This window comes from Sardina pilchardus, chromosome 24 (assembly GCF_963854185.1).
Source record: "Sardina pilchardus chromosome 24, fSarPil1.1, whole genome shotgun sequence".
Lineage (NCBI taxonomy): Eukaryota > Metazoa > Chordata > Actinopteri > Clupeiformes > Clupeidae > Sardina > Sardina pilchardus.
This window is the reverse complement of record NC_085017.1, coordinates 23,028,914-23,051,472: the sequence shown is the minus strand read 5'-3', so window position 1 is coordinate 23,051,472 and position 22,559 is coordinate 23,028,914. Positions and strand designations below refer to the sequence as shown.

At 41.9% G+C, this 22,559-nt stretch overlaps 3 protein-coding genes across 4 annotated transcripts in view; 2 read left to right on the top strand and 1 right to left on the bottom strand.

Annotated features, from left to right (window-relative positions):
• The window catches only part of pleca (plectin a), a 128,567-nt gene extending 127,235 nt beyond the window's left edge, over positions 1–1,332 (top strand). For both annotated transcript variants that reach the window (XM_062529854.1, XM_062529855.1), the window contains 2 exons: positions 77–178; positions 501–1,332. The gene's annotated coding sequence lies outside the window, so the exon portion shown is untranslated. The remainder of the gene's footprint in view (positions 1–76; positions 179–500) is intronic.
• An 861-nt stretch (positions 1,333–2,193) lies between these two features.
• mindy1 (MINDY lysine 48 deubiquitinase 1) lies at positions 2,194–16,237 on the bottom strand. Its single transcript, XM_062529134.1, has 10 exons — positions 16,065–16,237; positions 13,956–15,498; positions 11,801–11,858; positions 11,019–11,083; positions 10,181–10,339; positions 7,085–7,187; positions 5,885–6,027; positions 5,354–5,551; positions 3,923–4,093; positions 2,194–3,597 (listed from the first exon to the last, which is right to left on the bottom strand). Exons 2-10 carry the CDS (start codon positions 14,706–14,708, stop codon positions 3,523–3,525), a joined length of 1,725 nt encoding a protein of 574 aa, XP_062385118.1. The 5' UTR covers positions 14,709–15,498; positions 16,065–16,237; the 3' UTR covers positions 2,194–3,522.
• Positions 16,238–18,325: 2,088 nt separating this feature from the next.
• LOC134072618 (histone H3-like centromeric protein A) lies at positions 18,326–21,750 on the top strand. Its single transcript, XM_062529397.1, has 5 exons — positions 18,326–18,401; positions 19,245–19,373; positions 19,542–19,657; positions 20,492–20,566; positions 21,123–21,750. Exons 2-5 carry the CDS (start codon positions 19,274–19,276, stop codon positions 21,249–21,251), a joined length of 420 nt encoding a protein of 139 aa, XP_062385381.1. The 5' UTR covers positions 18,326–18,401; positions 19,245–19,273; the 3' UTR covers positions 21,252–21,750.
• The last annotated feature ends 809 nt before the right edge of the window (positions 21,751–22,559 follow it).

Sequence of the window (22,559 nt, the reverse complement as noted above, 5' to 3'; positions counted from 1 at the left end):
AAATGAATTTGAATGAAATTAGCTTTTGATCTACTGAACAAAATGCTCAGTTGTACCTTTTTATATTTCTCCACAGTGTTTTGTGCCAAGAGGGACCTCAGGATTAGATGTTGTGAAGATCTTATCATCCATGATGTTTGACCTGGTATCCTACAGAGACACCATGAATGAGTCTATGGTAAATACACTGGTGACTTACAGACAGATTCTGTGATTCTGGCAAAAGGTTGTTGATATGTGAGCTGAACAGCCAAGCAAATAACATCCCTCCCTTTCCTTCTCCTGAAGAAATGTTTTGATTGGAATTGTTCATGGCTCTGCCCTGGCTACTTTGTGTACATTTAGAGAGCTAAGACTGCATACTGAGTTGTTGTGACCACACACAGTGGAATCACTTGTTCTGTTTAGAAAATAGAATAAACATGAGGGAAATAATAAAATTGGAAAGCAGCTATGTATAAACATTTGTCCCTTTTTTATTTTATTTGTTTGCTGTCTAGGTGTCGCCTTCCAACCTCCTAGTCCACCGATGCTTTGAAGACTTCTTAACTCGAGAGTATTAATTTACATTTCAGCTCAGTGTCTTTATGCAGCCTTACATAAAAATGCACCATTACAACCACTGGAATTATTAATACAGTGTATTAGTATATCGTCTTAATGTCAGTACAGTAGTTTAAATCACGGCAGCAACTGGCACAGGCTCTTCTAACAAGATTGTTTTTCTCCATGGTAAAAAAGCAGAGCACTTTCAACCATACATATAACTTGAGAATACTAAATCTAGGTATGCCTACATTTTAACATGAATATACAAGATTCAGTATTTCCAGATCATTTTGCCTCTAATTTGCACTTTCTTGCGGCACTTCCTAAATAGCTATAGCACAACATAAACAATACTTGATCAAACAGAAAGGAAACTCTGGGTTTGGACTGCACATGTTTTAGCTTATTGGAGTAGTCATGATGATGCTCAAGAAATTCCTTCATTTGTGGTAGAAATAGATTACTAAAGCTATGTCACTTGAACCGACGTCTGTGTTAAGCCCTACACCATTGCTATTTCATTTCCTTCCTTACTTCCCTCTGACTTCAGATTTTGTTTTCATTTCAATTATATATTTTCGTATTATATATTCTATTTTTTGGCTTTGCATGTTTTAATAACATAATTTCAAGAGATGCAATAAAACAGCTGTACCTGACTTTTTTAAGTACTTGCTAAGCTACATGTCTGTTGGGGGGGGAACTGATCTGAGGCATGGGTAGACCTATATTTAAAGGAAGAAGTTATGTCCTAATGTAAATAAACTAATGGTATATACTGTATACATGGCATTTTGTCTCTTCTTTCTCCTTTGACATGACTGTTTTGTGCTGTGTTGAGCTGCAGACATGAAATTAAGCTAATTATTGCAGACACAACTTGTTTTGTTTTTCCCCCAGATCCTTTTTCAAATGATCAGAGGTCTTCTCCTACTGGTGTGATGGAAAACTTTGTCCACAACATCAAGTTATAGACACTCTTTGACCAACGATCATGGCATTGAACGTGATTGAACCAGCCATTTCAGATTTATGTTAATTATTGCTTTGATTATTTCACTGAGCAATTCTAAAGCATTACCATAATCAGTGAAAGATCAGTGTTACCGTCTACAGGTCATTCTCCTAGGCCTGATGCCAGTATTGCCTTTTATATGTGATACTGTATGTGTAGTTTGTCTGCATACCATAAGTCTGGGTCAGCACCTTAAGCACTTGTGACAACTTCCCACATCTTTCCAGGACAATGGAAAACGAGTCATTCGAAGTCGACATACAGTATAACATTACATAGAAGACAAAAACTATAGGCAGTATAATTCTCTGAATTTCTGTTGTAATTTGTATTTGATACTAAAATCCAGGGAAATATAAACAAGTATAAATAACAACACTGCAATATTATTATTTTTTTTTAAATCATCTTTACTGAGAGGGACTTGACAAATTAAATTAAGAGTGAGACAATGATTAAGACATAGTAACAAGTTGAGACAGGCCTAAAAACGACAGGGTCCTGAAGTCACCCAAAACAATCTGCCTATTCAATGACATACATCTGTCCAGTGGACTACTTCCTCCCTGTCTCTCTGTAGTGTTGTGGCCCCGCCTACCCTGTTTGTGAGCTCTGCATAATTTTGTGAAAATACATAATTGTATTCTGTATACCAACATTCTTCACTACATATGCTGTTGAAACACCAGAAAGAACAAAAATCGAAATTTAAATAAAAACGAAAGCAAAGAAAAATGAAATTGAAAAGACATAACCACACCGGTGTTTTGACATCCATTTGGTTGACAATTTTTTTTTTTTTCCACAAGAGAAGCGAGTAGCACGCCAAGAGTGCACATAAAAGAGAACCAGGCCCCAGCTGCAGTCGTTGGACCTTCAAATATGGAAGCCTAAATGGTCCACACCTTCTTCCAGGGGACTGGACGAGCTCTTTTTAACACAGGCCGCCATACCTTTACTCACTTCAGCACTGACCATGGCAATGTCCCTAAATACTAAAAATAGAGATTTCCTAGTATTGGGGACCACAGATGGATTATGGGAAAAACTGATCATGGAGAGGGTGACGCTAGTGACCATTTCGGGGATGTGGTTTGTCGTCTTCGTTGAGAGAATTACATTTTAGGATCTCTACTCAATCTTTTAAACAAAGCATTCATTTTTATCTCTCCTATGTTATTACTTGAGGTGAACCAGTACAAAATATACCATTTTGTTACTTTTGCCATGTATTACCTCCAGCCAAAAACATAACAGATTATGTTCAGAGGTTCGCCTCGTATTTACTACAGCTTCTCTTCAGGCACAGGCTTGCTACACTGCTGATCGTTTCCATGACCACCACTAAATTAGACAGGCCACTCCATTCTAGATGGACCACTCTATCAAGAGGGTTTAAATGGACAACTGAGTGCTCCACTGAGGCCAGGGTGAGAGATGCAGGCAGTGTAACGACTCAATAGCAGCAGCTTATGGCAGTTAGTCACTTTGCTGAAAAAGCCTCACATTTTAAGAGGTGCTACTTCACTTCCTTTTTTTTTATTCCCATGTTACAATGTTTCAGTTTGAGGGGGCGCTCACTGCTGCGCCCTGGTGGTGTGGAGTGAGATGGCAAGGATGTGAGCAGAGGGTGCTGAGTGTTGGCATTGTGGATAAGGATTATGGCATAGCTGGTAGGATGGTGCTGGGTTTGGCATTAAGATGACCGCTCAGAGGAGATGGGTTCTCCTGAGTATACGAATATGAGTATGCATGAGTGTTGTGTGTTTGCACACAAGTGTGTGTGTGTGTGTGTATGTGTATGCGTATGTACGTATGTACGTATGTATGTATGTATGTATGTATGTATGTATACAAGTGTTTGAGAGTGTGCACTTGCAAAGTCCTTGGCTTTGCCCACAAAAGCAGACAAGCATTTGGAGGGCACAGGTGAGGTGTCGTGAATGGCAACAAGGTCCCTATAATAAGGTACAGTCTGAGTCGTCTTTCTTGTCCCGCCGACGTGTTTGCTGGGCTGGGGCTTGGCCTCTCCCCTGGAAACAATGAAATGATGTAAATAACACTTAAAACCTGTAACACAGGTAACAATTAAACAGCATGATTCATCCACACCATGCAGAGACAGAATGGGTGCCTCTCATTCAGCGTTTACACATCCTCCCTACCTCCTCGGGCCTCGATCCTCACTGATCTACATAAAGAAAGATAGAAGGAGGGATAGACTATCCCATTGTTGCCGCCCCATCATTCTGTATGTACATCAGTGAGGATCGAGGCCTGAGGAGCGAGGGCGGACGTATAAAAGCCAAATTAGAGGCACCTATTGTCCACAGAATTAAAAAACGCCAGCACACACACCTGTTGTGCGGAGGACGCTGTGGACATCTGCTGCTGCTGCTGCTGCTGCTGTTGCTGCTGCTGCTGCTGCTGATACTCCTCCTGCTGGAGCTGCCTGGCCAACTCCAGGTCACTCAGCGGCCCCGGGGCTGCACCCTGCTGCTGCTGCAACGACATGGCCACCAGGTAGTCCTGACCAAGGGACAGAGGATTAGTGAGCGAGAGAGATACTAGATAGACAGATAGGTATACTTTATTAATCCCCAAGGGGAAATTACAGTGTTTCAGCAGCTGTACAAACACAGCATCCAACATATACACATACAAACATACATAAATGTATAGATTTAAGATATAAGATAGATGCAAGAGAGACAAGCATTTAGGCTGCAGTTCATAAATCACCACATTCACCAACCACCTCCTTTTGACAAGGAAAGAGAGAGCGCGAAAGAGACTAAATATGAGATTATATGGGATAGGGAGTACTGTATGTGAAACCCAGAAGATAACCAAGATTTTTTTTTTTTTTTTTTGTGGCAAGTTACTATGTTTGAATAAAAAGAATGCCAAGGCTACATTTACACCATCAGTTAAATGTGACCCAATTCCACATTTTAACTAATTTGTGGCAATGGACGTGTTAGCAGACGCATGGATTTCAGATCAGATTCAGGCCACAATCATATGTGGAAATAAGTCCAATATGAGTCAGATATGTGCCAATTCAACTGCAGTCTAAACAGGCAGATCGGATATTTCCTGTCACTTTCAGTCTTTTACGTTTTCACTTTTTTCACTTTCACAACATCACAATTTTGTTTTCAGTTTCACATAAACACACAACTGGCAGAAGGGTGTAAAATAAAATGAAAACAGAGATGGAAAAGCTTAATTGAAAGCAGTAGGTTCTCCACTTTCTTTTTCGCCTTAAAATAAAAAATTATATTTTGCAGACTTCAAGATACTATGGAAACAAAAGTAAATAACTAGCCACTGACACACCCTAATGCAAGCTTATTTTGTGCATTTGCAGTACCGTATGTTTGACTGCTTTTATTTTGATGACCAAAATTCCTCTAGTGTGTATGTCGATCCTCTGCTAACCATGTAAACACAGATATCTGATATGGGCCACTCTCAAACGTAGATGTAAACAGGCAGTCCAAAAAATCAGATCTACAGTAATTTCCCTCATATAAGCCGCATTGTGTATAAGCCGCAGGACAGTGTTTTATTGCAAGATAAAATAAACAAAACCATACTAACGCCATATTAACTGCCCCCCTGGATTAACCTCATAGCCGAAGAAATTTTTCAAAATTAATGTATAAGCCGCGGCTAATAGTCGGGAAATTACGTTAGGCAGAAAATCGGAACTGTGCATCAAGGCCCTTCTCCCCGATCCCAAGAGAGGCAAGCGCACGGTAGCTTTTGTCTGGCTCTGCGTACCTGATCGATCTGCTGCTGTTGCTGCTGAGGGGTGGGGGCGGCAGCAGTGGGTGAAGCCGCGCCACGCTGCGGAGGGTGGCACAGGCGGAAGTCCGAGTCGCAGAAGTTCCCGTCGCCCTCCACGTTGTGTAGGCTCTCCCACACAAGGCTCTCCTCCTGCAGGAAGCCCTGGTCCGTCACCAACAGGTACAGATGCCCCTGGGGTCAAATACAGGTCAAAGGTCACCAAAGGTCAAAAAGTATGAAGACCTTAGTACAGAGGCATATAGTTCATTCTAGACAACATATGTAATAACAGTACAATGCAATTTCATTTTGCTTTCTGATTAGTTGTCAGCAATTGAATTCATAACATCAACTACCGTCTTTTACCCCGACTACATCACGTTATATAGAACATAAATGTGCTTATATATCAGATGTATGCCATAGTAAATGTATGGCATGTCTTGCAATGGATACACATACAGTAAGCGCACTTAAACTAATGGCACTGCCCATTGCACAGGCAGGCAGGCAGGCGGTGTGCACCTTGTGCTTGATCATTGTGCTGAAGTGGTTGTTCCTGAAGAAGACGGACAGCTCGCCCTCTTTGGCCGTGGTGTTGAGCTCACACAGGCCGTGGTAGGACAGCTGGGTGGCCGTGGACTCCAGGAACTGCTCTGCCACCAAACCTGAGGGAGGAGAGGAGCGATGGAGAGAGAGAGAGAGAGAGAAAGATGGAAACAGAAAAGCAGAAAGAGGAAGAGAGAAATGATGAACAAAAGGAGCAATAAGGAGAGAGAGAGAGAGAAAGATGGAAACAGAAAAGCAGAAAGAGGAAGAGGAAATGAGGAACAAAAGGAGCAATAAGGAGAGAGAGAGAGAGAGAGAACATAGATGGAAAGCAGGGGATAGGGAGGGATGGATGATGGAGAGAAGGAGAGGGAGAGGGAGAAGAGAGGAGTGAGTCATGTGATGAGCAAACAAAAGGCGCCTGTGCCTTGCACACTGCACACTGTAGAACAGAGGGAGGGATGACCAGCACACACACGCACAATTACAGGATGAAAGGGAGCCAGCAATAAAACACTGCGTTTGTCCTCCGCCTCGCTCCTCCATATCAGCCGTGCACAGGCCTTTTACGATCACATCAGTGATCATCTGAGACCGTCCTCCTTACTGTTAATGGAATCACCATGACTTGTCTAGACAGAATGTGTGGGGAGTTGATGACAAATCCCCCCCATCTGTTCCCCCAGTGTGATTGTTCTGGTTGTGGAGTGTGTTTGCAGAGTTGTTCGAATGGGATCAGAGGTAAGCTGAGGTGCAGCCAGGGACACTGAGATGTGCACATGTGTTTGCGTAGGAGAAGCACACTGTTCTCTGTGTGTCTGTGTATGTGTGTGTTTGTTTAATTGTATTGGAAAGGCACACGGTTCTGTTCTGTTCTGTTCTGTTCTGTGTGCGTGTGTGTGTGTGTGTGTGTGTGTGTGTGTGTGTGTGTGTTTGTGTGTGTGTAGGTGATAAGCTGCCACACCTTTCACTGACTCCACTTGTTTCTGTCAGAGGAGTGCTTGTAGTTGATCTTCAGTACGTGTGTGTCTATGTTGGTACACATTGGATGTGGGTGTGTGTGTGTGTATGTGTGTGTGTGTGTGTGTGTGTGTGTGTGTGTGTGTGTGTGTGTGTGTGTGTGTGTGTGTGTGTGTGTGTAGGCGTGTGTGAAAAGCAGGTGATAAGCTTCCGCACCTTCACTGACTTGGCTGCTGTCGGAGGAGTGTTTGTAGTTGATGATCTTCTCCACCAGCTGGTTATAGCTGAGCTTACCCACAGCTGACACCATCTCAAGACTCTGAAGGGAGACACCAACACAGAAAAGAACATCTATAAATTCAACACACACAGTACATACACAGCAAATCATTCACATCACCAGTCAGAAGCACATCGCTGTTCACATTCAGGAAGAAAATGAAAAAGGCTGTTGCCATGCACCACTAACATACACTATTCACATCTGGTTTTCGGGTGAAATTTAAGGAAAATATAAAGATTTCCAAGCTACAGTGGTATTATATCATGAAAGTGGGGCATTTAAAGTAGAAGCATGCAAAGGTGATTTACGATCAAAGTCAACCCGAAAGCCCGAAAATATCCCTGACTTTTAGTGAGTAGTGTACTGTATAGTATGTGAACCACTGGCCGCGTATGCATGTGTGTGTGAGTGCTCTGTAAAGCACTTGGAGTGCTCCGAGGAGTAGAAAAATGCTATATAGACGCAGTCCATTTGACAATTGTATACTGTATTACAGTAAGATCCAATTACATCACTTTTTTTTTTTTTTAACTACCCACACAGCCTTTAGGATCAAAAATTATCAGGATCATGTTTACATCATAGGATTATATTTAACATCACAAACACATGTTGATGTGATATATGGTGATACATGGTGTGATGCGTACATGTTATTTCCAAATGGTGGCTGTTGATAGTATAGCCTAGATCTGTTACACTGAGCTGCGCATGTGTGTGTGTGTGTGTGTGTGTGTGTGTGTGTGTGTGTGTGTGTGTGTGTGTGTGTGTGTGTGTGTGTGTGTGTGTGACCACAGACTGTGCTGCTTTCTTTCCAACAGTACCCAGAGTCAAGTGAACTAGAGCAACTCTATCACACGGTCCTACACACCCACACCACACCTGCCATGGGGGACAGGAACCAAATATAGACTCATACAAACGCGGGTTTACGAAATGATCAGTGATCATCACAAAATCCCTTGAAATAGATTTAAATGGCTTTAGTCACTGGCATTAAAAAAAATCCCCTGAAGGTGTGCTTAAAGGGATAGTTCGGGTTTTAAGACACAAAGTTATATGGGTTCCCTGTCAGCAACGTTGTGCATCAGCACTGACTTACCCGAAAGTACACGAAAGTAAAGTGTTTTTCTTCTCAAAACCATATGCGTTCAAAAGAGTGATATATTTGCACCACAAAAACGTTGTCCAGGAAAAATTCAAACCTCGTTATCACTTGGCACTACTTGGCACTATTTTTCTCGATTCCTATCACTGCGCGCTACTGACAGCTGGACAACGTTTTTGTGGTGCAAATATATCACTCTTTAGAACGCATATGGTTTTGAGAAGAAAAACACTTTACTTTCGTGACCCCAGCAACTTGCCGGACTACTTTCTTCAGCATCAAAAACGATCAAAAACCGTCTGGATCTCGGCTCACAGGACGCTGTCGGGGGGTAAGTCAGTGCTGATGCACAACGTTGCTGACAGGGAACCCATATAACTTTGTGTCTTAAAACCCGAACTATCCCTTTAACTAGGCAAAGAATGGCCTCAATGGTTTCACCAAAGATCCTTGATTACTAACTCTGCTTTAACCCTTTGGTTTCACTCTCCCATAAGATCTATGAGGCGCTGGGAGGTTGTTAAAGTAGCTAATGGTAATTAATGGTCTTACAGGAGTTTCTATCGGTAGTGCGATAGATAAAGAAGTTTCAGTTGTGTGTGCAAAAACTCCCTCTTACTGTCCCAGTCAGTTAACATATGATAAAGTGCAAAAACAGTCACCATTAGTCAGTCACCATTAACTTACTGCATTTCTGTTATCACTACAGGGTGTGTAACTAACAACAGTATTTCTCTTTTTTTGAGATGATAAAAAGCTGTGTGATGTCTCAACAGCAGGGGTGTGTTTACAGACATTGCTGACAAATTGTCAGCATGACCTTTCTTTCTGGTTAACACTGCTCACCATGCGAGGGAGAAAACAAGTGGTAAAAGAAAAAGATAAAACAACCACGACAACAGTCGCCAGACAATGTACATATCTAACTAAGGCCAAAGACAGGCACTGAGACCATACGACTGGAACAGAGGCGATGGAACCGTCCAGCTTCTGATGCCCCAGGGCCGAGAATGAGAGTGACCCAGCAGTTGGGCAAACACCAGCCCTCATAACAGGGCAACACAAATATGAGATCAGATAACAGTATTTCAGATGAAGCTTAAAAACGACACATTCACCTCAGCTAGCAGCTGATCCATGTCAACCACAGAAATGCACTCCATTATTGAACCATTCTAGTTCCAATTTCATATTTCTAGTGTCATTATTATGATACATTCGTCAAACTCTCCTTCCAAAAATGTCTTCATTCTCTTTATGGTTTTATTCTTAATCTCAAGAAACATTTTGAAACACATTCCTGTGAATGTGCAAGAGTTGATTTATTTGTTTTCAAACAATAAAAATAGAAACGGGATTATGAGGACTTCCCCAGGAGAGGGGGAAGAAAATCTTCTTGACGCCTGTGTTCTTGATGTAAAACTAATCAGCTTGGCTCTCCACAGGAAAAAAAACATGGTGGGCGGTCGGTGCTTACATCTCAGCTTCTGTAAATGTCAGTGCAACCAAAAACGGAGCTCAAATCTTGCGGTGTCATGCTGCTACAATGCTGGAGTCTGGAGTTGCTGTTGTAATCATAACCGTGTCATAACAATATTCTAATGCAATTTACAATTTTCTGTTATTGTTTATTTTTGTTTGTGCTTATAGGGGCAACAATGTGACAAAAATCTGGTAACAACATGCGATTCAGTAGGAATGCATCAAGCTCTCATCATCACTCTTGGAGCTTATATAATTTCAACCTAAATTAAATGTTGCACCTTGAATTAGGCTCTCCGCTTTGCAAACTGCACCTAAATAATGATATTGATAAATTTATGTAACGATATTTCAAGAAGGCCTCATAAAACAAAGTGTTTATTACCCTAATTACAAAACTACCCATATGACAGCACTCTCCCTGATGCAGGGCCCTTACCTGGGGGTCAACCAGCCAGCCGTGGTACAGGGGAATGTCCAGCAGGTCAAAGACGATGCACTCAGGCGTGTACTCAAAGTCACACACCCCTGTGAACCGCACGTTCACGTCCAGGCCTGTGGACAACTTGGGCAACACCGCCATGGCATCGCTCATATTCTGTGTGCATAGGTCAGAAAAGTAAACATGAGTTGTTGTTGTTTTATTTGTTTTTACAGAATACTAATAGCTGGATTGATATCTATGGAAATGTAACAACATGTGATATTAGCCATATTGTGCAACACGATTAGCAACACGATTAAATCACTGTAATACTGTCTGCATATATCTGCAATCCATACATCCATCCACTCATATAATTCACAAACAAGGTCACTATGGAAGGTGGATATTCATTGAAAGGTAAACAATCAAAATGCACAGCATTACAGCATTACATTATTAGATAAAAAATGCATGCAAAATGCAAGCATGTTTTGTTTGACTCTACATACACAATTCCCCCTAATACAGAGAGCATTTTGAGTGTAAACTTAATCCCACAAGTCTAAGCCTTTTCAGTAAGACTCTGGGAGCCATTGATACTAGGCACTGGACACAACACCAGTGTTTGGGCAAATACCAGCCATGTGTGTCACCTTACACTGTGTAGATAGACACACATCCTGCATGTCGTTAAACACATTCAAACACAAATTCAGACTGGAAGTACACCCGCATCGTCTACCCAAGATGTTGCCTCCCTACAAACACACCACCTTACAACTGCCAAGTAATCTAGAGGTATGCAGACACAGAGTGTGCTTGCATTTCTGTTGTGATATGTACAACTTACCTGTTGGAAGTTCAGCTCCATGCCCTCAGCAGTCTCCCTTGGTTTAATTGAAAGCACACATTCTCCTGTTGCAGAAGGCATGGAAACAAACATTTACACACACTTCCTTACAAAAAAAACAGCAAAGATATTAACAATTAAATGTATAACACAACTAAAGGTTACAGAAGATATTCTAAGGCATGCTGACATTTACTTGGCAAGGAAATGCACATCAATGCAAATATTCAAAATACTAGGGCTAGGCTTGGCCACATCCCCTGAATCCTGAATAAATAAAAATATCTACTGAACGCTTGATGCACTCAACCACAGTTTTTGCCATCACCATCACCATATCATGCACCTCAGACGTCAATGTCCAATAACAAAGCTGACTTGTTTTGGCAGAGTTAGCTGACTGGAACGGAAAAACAAACGACTGTATTTAAGCAGTTAAGACGCCACAATAAAGTTGTGAAAAATAGGGCATGTTTCTCCAGACCAATCAAGCTTTTTTAAAGTAGCAGTAAGGAGTCATGATCTAAAACTCCCAAGTAAACACCAAACAATGGCATAGTTGGCACTGTGACTGATCAGAGCAGGCTAGCATGTTAGCTGGTGTCTTCACACCATATACCCTACTTGTAGAGATGAGGGCTAATGGGAGCAATGGTGAATCATTCTACTGACCTTTTATGATCGAAAATTAATTTGAACATCAATTACTGCAAGATGGGAGGCATATCCCGTTTTATGAAGAAAGTTTGTTTTTATAATGCAAGACAGTTGACACATCTTACCCAGATGAGCCATGAGGTCTTCAGTCGTGATGACTTCAGTCTGCGGGGGGAGCTTGGCCTGGGGATGGAGATGCCGGATTAGTTTCACACCTCCTCAGCTTAATCATCAATCAGTTTAAGCCACCGCATCTCAGAGCATACCTGACCATGACCTGAGCTTGCAATTCCCAAAAGCACCCTTGTTCTGTTGTGTGCTTACATGAAACACAATATCATTCTAGGCAGCAAGTACATGCAAGATTACACCAGTCTAACTGAGCAACCACCAGAGAGAGAGGGAGAGAGAGAGAGAGAGAAAAGAGAGAGAGAATGTGTGTCCAGAATGATGGAATAACATTTAGTTCATCAATGTTTATCAAAATCATTCTTTCCGATGAAGCCACCCACAAGGTAGGCCTAATCATTCCGGAAGTCTCCACCAGGACAGGGGCTTATGCATGTACTCATCTCCCAAAAAAAAAAGAAACCGGTACAAAACACAAAAATACTCTCGATCCTCCCAGCAGGACAGCACTTACTCATTACAATAGGAATTAGGCTACGAATGGGCTGGTTTAATGCTGCACTTTCCATTTTTTTTATCACTGCGACACATTTTGTCACATTTTGTTTTCATAGTATATGGACTCTTGCATAATGTGCTATATATAAACCACAAAAAGTGAACGAATGACTTGAAAAAAATCTAAGGAGAGAGACCAAGTAGTGGAGGTCTGGTGGTGGCTTGAGGTCTCTCAGGCAGTGTTTGCTCTGGACAATATCCGGTCACACGTTATTTGGTTGGGCTTTGTCAAATATTTACACAAACACACAGAATATAGACACAGGGTGCCTTTGTGAAAACACTTCAGGCTCTCGGCTAAGATCAAGTTAGAAATTAAAGTTAGCTTAGCTGACTCCAGAGTTTTGAATTGATTGACAGAAATTCCACGGTTAATATAAGATCTCCAGACTTGTCATGTTTGCAGTGTGAGATGGGTCACTGAGTACGCAGCCATCATTCCACCATCACTCTGTGGTCAGTGTGAGTAATGACCTCAATTTCCCCAAATTCAATAGGGCCTTGTAAAGCCTAGCCGAGCAATGGAATTAAATCAGAAAAAAAAATATTAGTAATCCTTTTGTGATGTCCCTTTCTATCTTTTCCACATAACTGCATCACAAAACTAATATTCCGTGTTCAACAGCTCTCCAGCGCAATGTGAACACCAGGGTGCCAGGAGTCGATTCTTTCACACGTGTTGCTGATCCTGATGGACAACATTTGCCTGCCAGCCCCCGCCGGCGCTTCGGCCTTTTTATTTTCTGCCTGCCGAAGGAGATCACACACACGCACGCGCACACACACACACACACACACACACACACACGTTCTGCCTGACTGCCGAAGGATCAGCACTCCTCCAAGCCACATCTGGCATCATAATCTCCATGACAAAAACACTGCTGACCTTCAGCCGGCCACTAAGCCCATCGCAGTCTCAGGCTCTTCCTGGAGAGCCAGACTCCGGCATTTGTGCCCCAGCTTAACCAGAGCGCACATCGGTTAACAGGGCACTTGTCCTTTTCCCAAATAAAGACTTATCCCAGACTTTTTCTAGAACATATGATTTTGCCTGCAATAAGACCTCTGCTTTTTGTACCGTGAGGAGACTGAACTGACTACGCGGAGCTGTATTTTACCAGACAATAGATGCTATGAGGGCTTTTTTGACCAGACTATTGGTCTACCACTTCCAACAGAAATGCCATCGGTGACATCTGTCAGACAACTGACAGAAATCAGATCACACAGCGTGTCACTATGACTGGAATATGACCCATGTTCAATCACAGTAGGATGTCATGAGGTAGTCCATGAAGCATTCCAGGGAGTGTTGATGAATGTCACTGCTGATGTATGCTGTCAGCTGACCGTGTCTACGTCTATAGCTGACTATGTCTATGTCTGCTTAGTTCAGAGATGAAAACAGATACTGTCAGCAGAAACGCCACTGACAGACGTAGAAATGACAGTCTACTTGCTAATCAGTTGCTACATCCATATTATCTAAGAGTGAATAAGTATGAATTAGGCATGGTACACAGTGTGTTGGTGTGACTGGCTGCAGGATGGCTCTAAGGGGCTGTGTACTATGAGAAACGCTCCGCTTACCTTCCAGCGTAGGAACAGGATGTTCATGATGGCCAGTAGGGGGCAGGGTCCGTTCTCGCTCTGCGTGATGATGGGCGTCTTCTTCTCCTTCCAGGTGATCCACTTCACAAAGTAGTACGCCGGCATGGCCGGCACCTCTGTCTCTGCGGCAACCCCACCAGCCGCGGTCGCGGTCGCCGCCGCCGCCGCTGCTGCTGCTCCAGAAGGCCCAGGCGGCAAAGCCTCCTCAGCCAGGCACGCAGCCTCCACACTAAGGGAACCGGCGTCTGCTCCCAGGGCCGAGTAGGACGAAGACGGCGCCTCGTCCACGGACGCGCCGTTGTTGCCCTCGGAAAAGTCCAGACTGGGTATAGAGAAGGAGGCAGTGTCGCCGGACTGGCTCTGTTCATCGCTCTGGCCCACGGCGACCTCTGAACCCTCTCCGGCCACCTGCTGTTCAGGAGTCACGTTCAACAGGCCGTCGTCCGGCTGGCCGTTCTCCAGTGGAGCAGGGGCAGCGGCAGGCTCTGTTGGTTTTGCGTCCAGATCCAAGAAGTCTCCAGTGTGCGTTGGTGGGGCTTCCACTGAAGGTGGGTCTTCATCCAGGGGGTACACATCCTGTCCTCTTTGGTTTGCTTCTTCTGTGTCCCCAACTTTCAAGTCTTTCTGATTCTGACCCGCCACAACACTGGAAACGTCGGACTTCAGCAGCTGGTCTTCTTTACCGACACTCAGGGCATCCCCTAACACTTTCTCTGAACTAGATTCGGTCATTGTGGAAGGGTTTGATGAAGCTCTCTTCAGATGAGATTAATAAGGCCAAGATATTTTTTAATTCTCAAAACACTTTTATTCTTAACACCAGAACCTTGAACTTTAAGACCCCCTGAGAATAGGAATTAGCCTTAGTTTGAAAAAAGAATGAACAGCTAATATAGACGCCACCACATTTCTAAAAATTAAAGATCTTGTGACATCTTCTACAACACTCACAATCTGTAGTCATGCGAATGGCTGTCTCCTCTGACAAGCAAAGTTCTGCTCACCCACTTTAGCGTTATTCCCCCCACATGTGAATACACATCTCAAGATTTGGATTACAGATGCATTAAGTCATTAGGATGTCAAGTGGATCAGTGCAGCTCCAGTCGTTGCAAGTTTATAACGACATTTACTAGATACTCATAAGATACAGAGTTCACATAATCTCTTTCATTGTCGTTAAATCCCTATAAACCTAACGTGGCGACAAATAAATAGATGTAGTTATTTATCATTCATATGAACAGAGGCCTTGTAAAACAACGTGTCTTTGACGAGGCAAATACAGAGGCCAATTTTACACAGACCACTGCTTGTTTTGCCTTTGTGCTTTGCTTTGCAAGGCATAGTGACCTAACATGGCCCGGACAATGATTAAGCTATTTCAACCGCGTGTGGAGAAATATCCGCGACGCCGACAGCCAAACTTGACACAAGTTTCAACATGAACAGTGTGTTTTCCTGAGACTAAATAGATGTTGGCTTAACTACCACTGCATGATGACTGTTTTCTTCAAAGGATCTGAAACAAACCAATATCAACAATTTCGTTAGTCTTAAGCCAAACTACTTCACCGACCATTAAGAGTTAGTGTCTCCACTCACGATTACAAGAAAACACTGACTTTGAAAATCTTCCTAATGTCATAGACATAGAGCTTTCTTAGATCAACACACTTTCAAATCTTAAGACTGCCGTCATAAGTCATTCAATACTGAACAACAAAGTGAAGAGCTAGGTAAAAATGCTAATTTCCATTAGCTTTGTAAAATGTAGGCTATGCGAGCTTGGAATTGACTTTGGAAGATTGACATTAGCTGGCTAAGTTTGTAAAACCATTATTTTAAGACATAATGTCCTTTTAAAACCTCGTTTCCTCTACATTTATGGATATCAAACTGCTTGAGGCTGAAACGAATACCTCCACTAAAGAATAGGACATGGCTACTGATGTTTATTATCTCCAACCCGTTAGCAAATGACTTGATGCCATTGAGTGCAGCTGCAGGTCGGGTGTCAGCCAGCTAACATGCTAACGGTGGCAATCTAGCAGTAACTTGATGATACAGCCAAACGTTAAGACTCACCATATTTGGCCAAAAAGTGAAACATATGATGATTACATCTGAGAGTCCCCGCTTCAGGCCAGGCATAAACCATGAACCTGTTCAGTACATCGCTTCGCACGACAGGTTGATTTGCACTTGTCTCCACTTCTGCGCTCTGCTGAGTTTTCGATCTCTGTGTTGGATGAGTCTACGCAACGCAACCTTGTTTTCACCAGATCCACTTCCTGTGGGAAGGCCTTAGTAAACAATGATGTCACACGTACGCTGTTGTCACAATCATTTTTTACATAATGTCCTATATTAATTTAACGATAATTATTTTAAAGTAAATATTTCCTGATCTTAAAAAAGAAAGGTTGTGAATATTTTAAAGTGGTTTAAAAAGTAATCTGTGTGACTAGGCTGCACCCTCTGTTGGTAGGAGGCTGTATTGTTTGTGTGCTAGTTGCAGGCCTACTTAGGTTTACAGACTGCTTGCATCATAGCATCCTTTTAAGTGCACCTTATCTCATGGACCCAACGAGGGTATTAGTTATGAACAGCTTTATTGTTTTTTTTATTATCATTATTATTATTATTGATTATATTGCTGAAGCTAATAATAACTCTGATTTAGTAACACTTGACTCACAGGCCTATAATGGACATTGACAGTCTGTAAACACTCTGAGAGGAACACTGCAGAAAATAGTTTTTGACAATTATTTTCTATCCCTTTTAACGTTAGTGTGGCAATGAGAAATGCATTTTATTTTATATGGGCCGACTGAAACACTTTTTAAGAATAGTGAAAGTAACAATGAGTGAGTAATGCTGTTGAGGAAAGAAAGTAAAAACACAACAGCCTAACAGATCAAATTGCAGATTGAAAATTGTGCTACTCAGATGATTTGGGACTATGAGAAACCAATAAATTCTTAATCCAGAGAATGGAGAGAATGATCTACAATGCTTAATTGAAACAACATACCATAAAAATGACATGGAAATTGATACTGTTTTGAAGAAAACCGAGGTCACACCCTATATTATACTAGGTTCTATATATGTTTCGTTTATTTATTCATTTTTGTTTACCGCACTTGAATAAGCAAAGTATAGTAGTATGCTGTAATGTGAGGATGAGAAATAACAATGGTCCTTGGAGGTGCAATGACAACAAACTTCACTGAACAGTAGCAGGAAAGGTTCAGATTTACACCTGAGTGTAGTCTTTTGAAATGGTCAAATGTGCTGCTCATATTTTGTATTAATGTTTAAGGTTTGCATAAACAAACAAGCAATTTGACTCCGGATAACTTTGCTCTCAAAGTACAACACTCATAATAATAATAATAATTATTATTATTATTATTATTATTATTATTATTATAAAAGCAGAACAGTAAGAATAGAATGGAGGGCAGCAGAATAAGGATATGTATAAGAATAAAATACAGTATACAAGGATAGAAGGACACAAGGATGTTTATTTGTCACATCACATGCATATGATTACTAATGTAAAGAATGCAGTGAAATACATAGAATGCATTTGCAAATGAATAGACACTGTGGGTGGGATAGAGTAATGCAATTGTGCAGAGGGGGAATGCAGCTGGTAATGTCCGCCTCCTTGTTGTCCCTGTCAAGGTTGCCATAGTCGTGGACACCTCAACAGGCACAGGCAAGATGCAATATACAATTGAAAAGAGGATGGGAATAGTGCAATATCAGAGATAGAGTCAATTTCTCTACTCGTGGGCATACGCTATCACAACTGACTGTATTGGTATAATACACTAAAAATGCTAAAAGTATTTATTCCGTACTCAAAAATACGTTGTGCTTCCAGGTTGCACTGTCTTCTGAAATATTGTCTGAGTCTGTTCAGTTTGTCTGCAAAGAGATAGCGGAGTAGGCCCTCTGGGTGTGGCTGCTTGCTTTATGTATATTTGAGTCATTCACATTCACAGCAGTAGGTGGCAGCAGAGAGTTGATGCTAGACGCAGAGCTCTGCCAGAAAATGACCAAAGCAACTTCTTTCTTTTTTCATAGTGCAATTAGAGATGGCAAATAAAAAAAGCCAAATCATCATTACAGTTATTTTTTAGATATGCTTTGGCTAAGCGATTTAAACTCAACATCACAATGACAAATTAGAAAACATTTTCTTTTCTGTTCATCTTACGCCAGTGTTGTGGAAACCAAAGATGCTTTAGGTAGTAACCATCCAATCAGCAAGCAGGATAGGCGTGTCTTGCATATATCATTCATGAAGTGCTCTTCTGATTGGACACGAAAAGCAAAAGTTTCACGTAGCATTGTTTGAATCGTTTGCGGAGTTGGTGTGCTTTGGAGTGCTCGATGAAACTAGTAAGAATACTTTAATGTTTGTTAAATGTTGCATGATTTGGGATTTAAGGGTATTGACAGATGGGTTCTGTTGTTTAATGCCATTGTCGTGCACATGATATTGCATTATTTTATTGTAAGCAGCAGATGCATTCGGCCGATCATTACACTGTCAGTTTAAAACCAGGGCATGCATGCTTGACCAGGCTAGGGTAAAGTAACTTTTAGCATTAACGTTAACGTTAACGTTAGCCAGTAGAACTGACGAGTGTGCAATAACTAACGTTTCTACTAACCAGCAAACTAACAGATGTTGGATTGCTAATTGAGCGATAATCAGTTGTCATTCAAGGTTTTGGTTGACGTTTACTCACACTATCGTAAACGTTATGTTGCATTGATGCCACTTGATGTTTGCGTCAACGTTAGTATACGTTAGCGATAATCCATCTGTTTGTGCTCCCCGAAGTTAAAGGTATTTTTGTCTCTGAATGAACCATCGCAAACGACCAGCATAACAGCTGTTAGTGACTGGTTGTGACAATCACTGTGTCAGTGGTCCTCGTAATGCAGCAACTTTGCATTCTGCACACTGTCACAGAATGCACAGTGCAAACTGCACACAACTAGTCCATTTTATACACACACACACACACACACACAGAGAGAGAGAGAGAGAGCCATGTTCTTATAATTCCTTTACAGATAGGTTAAGCAATCGTTGCAAGATCATTTGGAGAATGTTTTTGTAAGCTTATTTTATATTATGATGGGTATGCTGGCAGTTCCACTGCAGTGTCTGATTGACTTGTTTTTAGTCTATATTTTCATATGAGACACATGACCCTGTTTATGATTTTGCAGGACCTCGGAAAGTCACACTCACACGTGCAATGCGTCCCCTTCCACAACATCGGCGAAAGGGAGCTGCTCCCAAAAAGAGATCTCCCCCCGCTCCTCCACCAAGGGTTAGACGTGATAGTGGACCAACAGGTGAGGCAGTTGTTTGTGTGATTTGCCAGAAATATAGCTCTACAATGCCAAAGTTTACTACTAACTCGGGATCATCTCACCCGGGTTTGATTCTAAACTACGTTCTTGGAATACCCTTCTGAAACTAACTCCTCCCTCCTCCCTGCTCCCTTTCGACCCACCTCACAGAGGGCTCTCCTCGGAAGAAAAAGCGGTTCCGACCCGGTACAAAAGCCCTGATGGAAATCCGGAAGTATCAGAAATCCACAGACCTTCTGCTTCGCAAAGCACCCTTCTCCCGTCTGGTACAGCTAGTCTCAAACTTGCTTTGTTCTTGTTCTCACAGTCTCACTTATTAGAATAGAGATTTTACACATGCCGAATAAGGCTAGATTTGTAGGCAGGAATGGGGGGGGGGGAAATCACTCTAAAGACAAACTGTCATACTAGTTGTGGCTATTAATACCCAATTTGAATTTTAGTCATTTGGATGGTGTTCATTCATAACAAGCATTGCCTTCCCCAGCTATTTTCACTGAACCCACTTTTTTTTTACATGTCTGCTGCATGATGTTGGCAAATATATAACCAAATTGTACCCCTGTTTAATAGATAATAGCTTTGGGAAGACCCCATCTGCACTGAACATTGACAGATGGCTGTCAGCTGTTAATGCATTTGTATCACTGCATGCTGTAATAGACCTCTGAAGTTCGCCTACAAAAAAAAAAAAAGCTGCCATCTTTGCCCATATAAGGAGATCCAGCTGTTAATTGAAGCTAACTACCTATGGCAAATTGCATTGTAAGTTGGCTCTAGGGTAGCAAAGATCAAAGTGTGCCGTCTTCATCTACTGAAGATCACAGTAAACACTCGAAGGCAGAGGACAAAACTGTGTAGTGCAAAACATCTGCATTTCCATTTAGTTTAAGTTTCCATAGAGTTTAACAGGTGCGATAATTAGAAAATAACCATGTTCATTTCCCAAAGAAAAAATCTCAAGAGACCGGATCTCCTTATTTGGGCAAAAATGGTAGCTTTTTTGTAGGCGAACTTCAGAGGTCTCTGGCGTTCAGTCTTGTGACTACTGCACCTGATTGACTGCTGTGGCATTGTGTTGTCTCTTTATTGTTTGACAGGTGAGGGAGATCTGTATGAGTTTCTGTCGAGATGACTTAAGGTGGCAGGGCTACGCTCTTCTGGCTCTTCAGGAGGTACGAGTGGTCCCGGTTTTCTGTCCCTGTTTACTCTACTTTCTTTTCAGTGCCTTTTCAGTTTCATGGCTGTTTGATTTAAAAAGTTTAACTTTGCTTGACACAAAGTGTGCACTAGACCCGATCAAAAATCGTGTCATGCCACAGGGCGTCTTTCTTTTGTGTGTGGGGTAGGGGGGGGGGGGGGGGGGGGGGGTACTGATACTGATAAAGTTTCACAAGGAAATCCATGAAAATGTGAAATATAAAATAAATAAAAATTAAAGTTTAGTTAGAGGCATCACATGTGAGTGACATTGAAGTGCCTACAGGGACACGGATAAAAAGCACATTTTCAAAAAAAAGAAAAACACCAGAAGTTGTAACTCAAACTGGTCGATGACAGGTCTCAGAGGAACAGACTCCGGTGCTCCCCGTTGGCAGAACTAGCCAGTATTAGCATACAGCATCAGAAATGACTAGTTTAAGCTGCGACTGCTTCGCCATGCACTGTGTGTTTGCTTGGTCCTTGGTGTAAGTTTGTTGGCTCATGGCATGGTCTCCTTGGGGCCCACAGGCAGCTGAAGCGTTTCTGGTGCGTCTCTTCTCCGATGCCAACCTGTGTGCCATCCATGCCAAAAGAGTGACCCTCTTCCCCCGAGACCTGCAGCTGGTACGCCGCATCAGAGGAGTGGAGCGGCTCTGAGGCAAGGTGTCTACTGACCTGCCAACGGCTCATTTAAGGACACTTATACAACCTTTTGGTAGGGGATGTCATTGACGACTGGAGAGAATCCGGTTCTGTTCTGTCTGATCTAGACTGTTTGGACTTATAATAATATGGAACCATGCCGTATCTAATCAAGAACCATTCCACAGTCAACTACTCTGGTGGGAAGAGATGTAAATCCAGGGACTGCTTATGGCTACATGGTCAGCTGCACAGTCAGACTCAGAATACATGAGTTATTATTTTTACATGATGTTCTGTATAGTTTTAAAGCTGTAAATTAATTGTGTGTGAACAGTGGATGTTTTTTTTAATGTACCGAGTTCTTCATTATGTGGCTGGTCATAATATGTGACGGCTCAGAGCTGACCGATCAGCACAGTCAGACTGTGGGGCTACATATTGTGTTTTTGTTTTTGTATGTATAATATTCATGCTGTTTGTATCAATAAATTGTGATACTTTTTTATTATTATTATTATTATTATTATTATTATTATGGCATGTTTCCCCCCCTTAGAGTAGCATTGTCTAACAGTTTCATTAGGAAAGAATAACTATGGAATTCTCTTAAACTCTGTGTGTGTCCATTGTAATGTTACTCAATAGTTAGCCTGGCATAGCCATACGTAAGCTTCCACTCAATTTTCATTTCCCTTCACCATTACCTCTGTACGATATTAGTACGAGGGTATGGTACAACCAGGCTACTCAATAGTATGTGTTCTACTTCCACCTGCAGAGTATATTGTTTGCCCTGCCCCTGTATTGATCCTTTCACAAGGAGACGGGTGGGTAGAAAGAATCAGAGCCGTATCTAGATATACAGCTCTGGAAAGAGTGGATAGAGGCTGACCGGAGGTTCAATAATTTGGTTGTATTGAGGGTAATGAAATATTGACTGACCAAGGAGTTGATATAGCTGACCAAACACAAGAGGAAGCAGAATATTTCATATAAACTTAAACCCAATGCACATAAATGCTTTTACCTGTACAGTGTGGTATGTTTTGAGTTATGGTGAAAATTATTACAATTCATTAAATCAAGATATTTGTACATTGTGATGTAATTCATCACTGGAGGAACCATACCCATGCAACAAGTGTGTTTTTCACATGCCTAATGGGAAAGACTGTCCTACTTAGCTAACATAACTTCACAGGAAATAACACGTTCATGACATAATTGCGCAAGGAGGCCAATAAGATTCATCAATCACACAAATCACCTTTAATGAGCTCAAACAACCATGCAACGTACCTACAGGGATGGTTCCATGAA